The following is a 6380-nucleotide window of genomic DNA, read 5'->3' on the forward strand; positions in this document are numbered from 1 at the left end:
AATGCGCAATATTTTTTTGTGTCAATTGACATCACTTTGGACTTTATTTCCAAACATGGGAGTCATATTAACCCTCAAAGGCTCAAATCATTTTTTCAAATTTTGTTAAAATTCTCTCATAGTTTCAATACACTACCGTGATAATTTTTAGATGTTGTTACAAACTTGCAGAACGAGACCAGACGACGCAAAATTTGACGACTGCAGCAGCGGACTAACTGACATGTATTAAGGCAACCGTCACTTCAGTATGTCTGGCCTGTTAAGATAAACAAGAAGTGTCACTTTCTGTTAGCTGCAATTTATTTGTCAGCTCAAGCTGAAATCATCAAAATTAGTTTAAGGTTATGATTTTAATGTGTATACCTTACAATTTAGTGTTCTTCTCCCAAGTAATTTTAAGGATCAGCAATCCAACTCGGAGTGTGCGAAATTAACTGTAATTACAATCAATCAAATTATAATAAATTCGTTCTTGATATAATCAGACCGTAGTTTGTCTGTTTTCAACTCACGCAAATACAATGTATAGTGCCTTCTTGGCAATCGACACTTGGTCTTCAATTCAACGTGGTTCGCCCACCTAATTAGGTAACTATTAGTTTAAGGTTTTCTAGATACTAAGATTTCATTTTTTCAGCTTAGCTTTTAGCAATTAAGATATAATGTAGTATAGGTTTAGTTTTAGTATAGTTCACTAGTTTTAGGTTTCGGTTCACTAGCAACTCGTAAATTATTCGCAATCTCGCAATATTGTTTTCTCGTTGTTTGACACTACGATCGACCTAACATCCTCCTGCCAAACCGTACTGATGACAACTATTTAAAGCGTCGCTTTGGTTGGCGCTTTCAAAGGTCCTGTACACTTTCCTGGCGAATCGGTGATGGCAACATCCCGGCCCCCGTAACTCTGCGTATTAGAAGCAGTTTTACCATTTTCTTGAACATCTAAGATCGCCAGCTTGCACACAGGACGCACTGGAATGCCTGTCGTAGTCTGGATCAGTGCCTTACGAACTCTCTCATGCACTTTGCCTAAGTTCTACCACCTTTCCACGTATCCAATTATTCCGTTTTTTCCCATCTGCGATGAATACCAGATCTCCCACTTCTACTGCTCGCGTGTCCTCAAACCATTTTGTTCGTCTACATATAGTTGGAAGGTATTCGCGAAGCCACCGATTCCAGAACAGATCTGACTGGTGGCGAATCTGGTTCCAGCTAGATCGAAGGGCCAATCGGGGATCCGTTGGGATTGCGGTCGGTTGTTTAACTCCAATTGAGCTTCCCAGTAAGAAATGGTTAGGAGTTAAAGCCTCTTGCTCCGCTGACTCCAAGGGGAGGTATGTTAAAGGTCTGGAGTTCACGATACTCTCGGCTTCTGCCAACAGCGTTAGGAACGCCTCATCGTGTAACTTTCTTCCACTGTCAATACTGAACATTGCCGTCTTGATTGAGTATACCATTCGCTCCTATGCACCACCCATGTGGGGAGCTGATGGTGGATTGAAAACCCATTTGGTATGCTCGTTGGTGAATGTTTCAGTTAATCCGCGATGAATTTGCTCCTGCAATATTCGCTCAGCACCCACGAAGTTGGTTCCATTGTCGGAGTATACCTGCAAAGGTGCTCCACGTCGTGCGACGAATCTTCGGAAACACATAATGCAGCTTTCTGCGCTCAGGCTGTGTGCGACTTCTAAATGCACTGCTCTTATTGTAAGGCAAGTGAACAATGCCACCCACCTCTTCACGTCACTTCTCCCTGATTTAACCAATATAGGTCCAAAAAAGTCCAAGCCAATGTAGGAGAATGGCCGAACGAATGCGGATAATCGCGCAGTTGGTAATGGTGCCATCATTGGGGTTATCGGTTGGGATTTTTGTATTTTGCATCTCTGACATTGTCGGGCTATTTTTCTTGTAGTGGTTCGAAGATGAGGAATATAGAAATTTTGCCTTTCCTCGTTCACAACTGTTTCGTTGTTGGCGTGGTGATATCTTCGGTGATAATCGTCCAGCAACAATTGGGTGACTCGGTGTTGCTTGGGAAGAAGGATGGGATATTTCACACCGAACCCAACATTCACTTCCATTGGAATTCAATGACGACGATGTTCATCCAATATAGGATTTTGACCGTATAGCTGACTGCTCTTACTAAGAGTACCCTGGCCTCGCGTTGTCTTCAGGATGGCACATTCATCAGGATAGCTTTCTAGTTGGCATAAACGCAAAATAGAGTTTTCCGCAGCAATTATTTCGTCTTGCGTAAGGCATCCTGTAGAGCGTGACTGTTGAGCCACCTTTGCGTTGGAGAGAAACCGGTATACATATGCAACCGTTCGCAGCAGCTTTTTCCAGCGGGAAAACCGTTCAAACTGTATAATGGGACGTTCTTGTATAACTAAATGAACGTAGCAAGGTCTAAGCTCTTCTTCTGTGCGCATTTTCTTAAGATTCGGCTGTTCCGGCCACATGCGTTCGTGAAGATACAGAAATTCAGGTCCAGTAAACCATTGCTTCCAGTTGAAGCCTGGGCTATAACCCCACTTTGTAGCTTTGTCTGCAATATTTATTTTAGTAGGTACCCACTTCCATTCGTCTACTTCGGTTAGAGTGAGAATTTCTGCTATCCGACATGAAACGTACTGGCTGTATCGTCTGCTATCAGATCTAATCCACGCCAGAACGATTCTCGAGTCTGACCAGAAAATCTTTTCATCAATGTTTATGTTGTGGTTCTCCTCTATGAAGCGAGCTAATCGAGCACCCAGTACAGCGGCTTGCAACTCCAGGCGAGGTATCGACAGCGGTTTGAGCGGAGCTACCTTCGTTTTAGCTGATACAATGGCACATGAGATTGTGTTTTCCGGCAAAACGAAGCGTAGGTAAGCTACACAGCTACATGCCTCTTCACTCGCGTCTACAAATATGTGTAGTTGGGTAGAGAGCTTGGCTGATGGGTTGAAATTCATCATATAGCATCTAGAAATTTGAATGTCAACCAAGGAAGGGAGAAATCCTATCCATTTACTCCACAACTCGTACTCTCCATACTCTATTTCGTCGTCCCACGATATTCCTGAGCGCCATATTCGCTGGATCAAAATCTTACCATGAACAGAGAATAGTGCCAATATGCCTAAGGGGTCGAATAAGCTCATGACGCACTTTAAGACTTGTCGTTTTGTCGGTCGCTGTTCTTCTGCGATTATTTTCGCTATGTCTTCTCGCATCTGCGTCGAAAACCCGAGTGAATCTGCTTCAGTTAACCACAACATGCCTAGCACTCGTTCTTTGTTATTACCTTTGTCAAGATCCAGATTTTTGACAACTGTTTTTGAAGCCTCTTCGAGGTGATTCAACACTTCGGGTGCATTGGACAGCCAATTGCGGATTTCAAATCCGCCTTTCTGGTGGATCATCGTTACTTCTGTTGTGATAAGCTTGGCCTCGTCAATGGAATCGAAGCTATCCAAGTAATCGTCGACATAGTGCCCTTCGATAATTGCTTCGGCAGTCCTAGGCCATTTATCAGCAAATTCCTTTGCATTTCGGTTCTTCACGTACTGTACAGAACACGGTGAACATGTGGCCCCGAAGTTAGCCACATCCATCAGAAAAATATCCGGCTTGCGGTTTGGCTCATCGCGCCAAAGAAACCGCTGGGATTGACAATCCTCCGAACGAATACGTATTTGGTGAAACATTTCACGGATGTCTCCGCTCACTGCTATGGGTCGTTGACGAAAACGAAACAAGGCACCTGGTAGAGAGCATAGTTGATCGGGGTCTTTCAGAAGGACCGAGTTTAGCGATATGCCGCATACGCTTGCTGCGGCATCCCAAATCAATCGAATCTTTTCGGGTTTCTTCGGGTTTATCACAGTTCCTAGCGGCAGATACCATATCCTGCGAGGGTCAGCCCTAGACAGTTCACTTGCTGCTGCACGATGGGCGTAACCTTTCGATTGGTACTCTTTAATCTGCCTATGCAGATTGTCTTTCAATAATAGATCTCGTTGCATCCTTCGCTCCAAGCATTCTAGGCGAAGTAATGCCATATGGTAGCTGTCTGGTAGCTCGAAGTGATCATATCGCCATAAGAGACCTGTTTCGTATTGACCATTCACCCGTTTTGTTGTATGTTCGAGAATTTGTCTTGCTCTCTTTTCGTCGGTTGGCTCCAAAGCTAGAGATGATTTCACCCCTGCATCTTCTTGGCCGAAATACTGTTTCACCATATCATGCAAGCTTTCCTCCGGTGCATCCAGAATGTGGTAGGTTACTCCAACTGTGGTGTTCTCATAACTTCCACCATAAATGCACCAACCTAGGCGGGTCTTGGCGGCCACGGGGTCTCCTTCACATCCTTCTCGATACTTCAAAGGCAACGATAATTTTAATTGGTCTATACCCAAGAGGATACGCGGCTGAGCGCTCTTATAATCGTGTATTGGAAGGCTTTTCAAATGTGGATACTGCTCCATTAATTCATTAAGGTTGAGTGATTGAATGGGGAGATTTAGTTCAGACACGGTTCTGGCTCGTTTTACTTGGAATTGGTTTCCTGTATTTTGTCCCGAGATACCGAACGAAACTTCTTGAGAGCCTGACTCACAACGAGTTACATTGCCTGTCCATTTCAGAATAAGTCCGCGTGATGGTCCATTTTCTTCCAATTGTTCCGCTAGCGACTGTTCCACGAGTGTCAATGAAGATCCATCGTCCAGAAAGGCGAACGTGTTAACAGAACCCATTTTTCCGTGAACTGTTACCGGAATGATTCGAAATAGCGCCTTTGGTGCTAGATCTCAGTGAGTAAGACTTTCTGAAGTTGTTGCATTTTCAGGTTTACTATGTAGGAGGCGGTGGTGTTTGAACTGACATCCATCAATCCCACATTGGATCGTAATTCGACAACGTCTTCTACCGTGCTGGTTGAGACAAGTGCGACACAATCGGTGGCTATTAACTTTTCGCCATCTTTCCTCCACATCTATGCTATTGAACAGTTCACAATCTTTTACGCGATGATTCACTTCTTCACATACCAGACACTTACACGCAGGGCTGTCTGCCTGCGAACTCGTCACCATCTCTTCATCCGCCTCGGAGTGAGCATGAAGGAATCCACTATTTTGCTGTTTTGACTTGGGGTCCCTTTCTGAATGACGGTGATCCACCTTATTTTATTTATTTATTTATTTATTTCGTCAATCGATGTAGACTGGTATAGTTACAGTAATGTTTACATTTTTCTTATTTACTAAAATATATATATATATATATATATATATATATATATATATATATATATATATATATATATATATATATATATATATATATATATATATATATATATATATATATATATATATATATATATATATATATATATATATATATATATATATATATATATATATATATATATATATATATATATATATATATATATATATATATATATATATATATACGTAATTTTATTATAAATAAAACAATTTCAGCTTTTACAGAATCATTTTCTTATGCGTTAGAATTTCTTTTATGTATAAAATATTGTGTGAGTTTTAGTTTGGACATTGTAAAATCAATTGATTCGCAATAGCGGTTATAAACAGCCATCATTCGATTTATAGGGCCATATTTTGCATAATTTGTGCGATATGGAGTTATTGAGAATATGCTTCGGTTTCGTAGCTGTCGAGAAGGTGCATAAAAGTTCAATTTGGATAAAATTTCGGCTGAATCAATACGATGCGAGACGATATTATTAATGAACGAAAGCATTGCAAATTCACGACGTTCCTTCAATGTTTGTATATTGATAAGCATGCAGCGTGCTTCATAAGATGGCAGAGGAAATGCTATCCAACCTAGTTTACGAAGGGCAAATAATATGAATTGTTTTTGTACAGATTCTATTCGATCTTCATGTGTGCTTGAAAAAGGGCACCAAACGATGCTGCAATATTCCAATATCGACCTAACATAAGCAATATATAATGTTTTGATTGTATACGGATCTACAAAATGATAACTAAAGCGTTTTATAAAACTGAGCATGTTGTTAGCTTTGTGAATAATTGTGTTATAATGATCAATAAAATTTAACTTGGAATCTAATATAACGCCTAAATCCCTAATTCTTTCACATTTTGCTACAGTCTGTCTTCCTAAGGTAATCACAACATTCGATGTTTGTCGTTTTCTACTAAAAGTGATTGAATTGCATTTTTTCACGTTTAGCTGTAGGAGGCTTTTTTGACACCACGTGTGGAAAACTAGAATTTCGTTTTGGAATGTATCAATATCCTCGGCATTTCTTATCTCCAAGTAAAGTTTCATGTCATCGGCATAGATTAGTA

General features: G+C 40.8%; 1 protein-coding gene across 1 annotated transcript; it reads right to left on the reverse strand.

Moving 5' to 3' along the window:
• Positions 1-2102: 2102 nt before the first annotated feature.
• On the reverse strand, positions 2103-4763 carry LOC131675810 (uncharacterized). Its single transcript, XM_058954956.1, has one exon. It carries the CDS (start codon positions 4761-4763, stop codon positions 2103-2105), a length of 2661 nt encoding a protein of 886 aa, XP_058810939.1.
• Positions 4764-6380: the final 1617 nt, after the last annotated feature.

The sequence above is a fragment of the Topomyia yanbarensis genome, chromosome 1 (genome assembly GCF_030247195.1).
Source record: "Topomyia yanbarensis strain Yona2022 chromosome 1, ASM3024719v1, whole genome shotgun sequence".
In the NCBI taxonomy this organism is placed as follows: Eukaryota; Metazoa; Arthropoda; class Insecta; order Diptera; family Culicidae; genus Topomyia; species Topomyia yanbarensis.

What these genes read in the sequence shown, in the direction of transcription:
- LOC131675810 (XM_058954956.1), bottom strand. Translation starts at nt 4,763, where the DNA reads ATGGGTTCTGTTAACACGTTCGCCTTTCTGGACGATGGATCTTCATTG.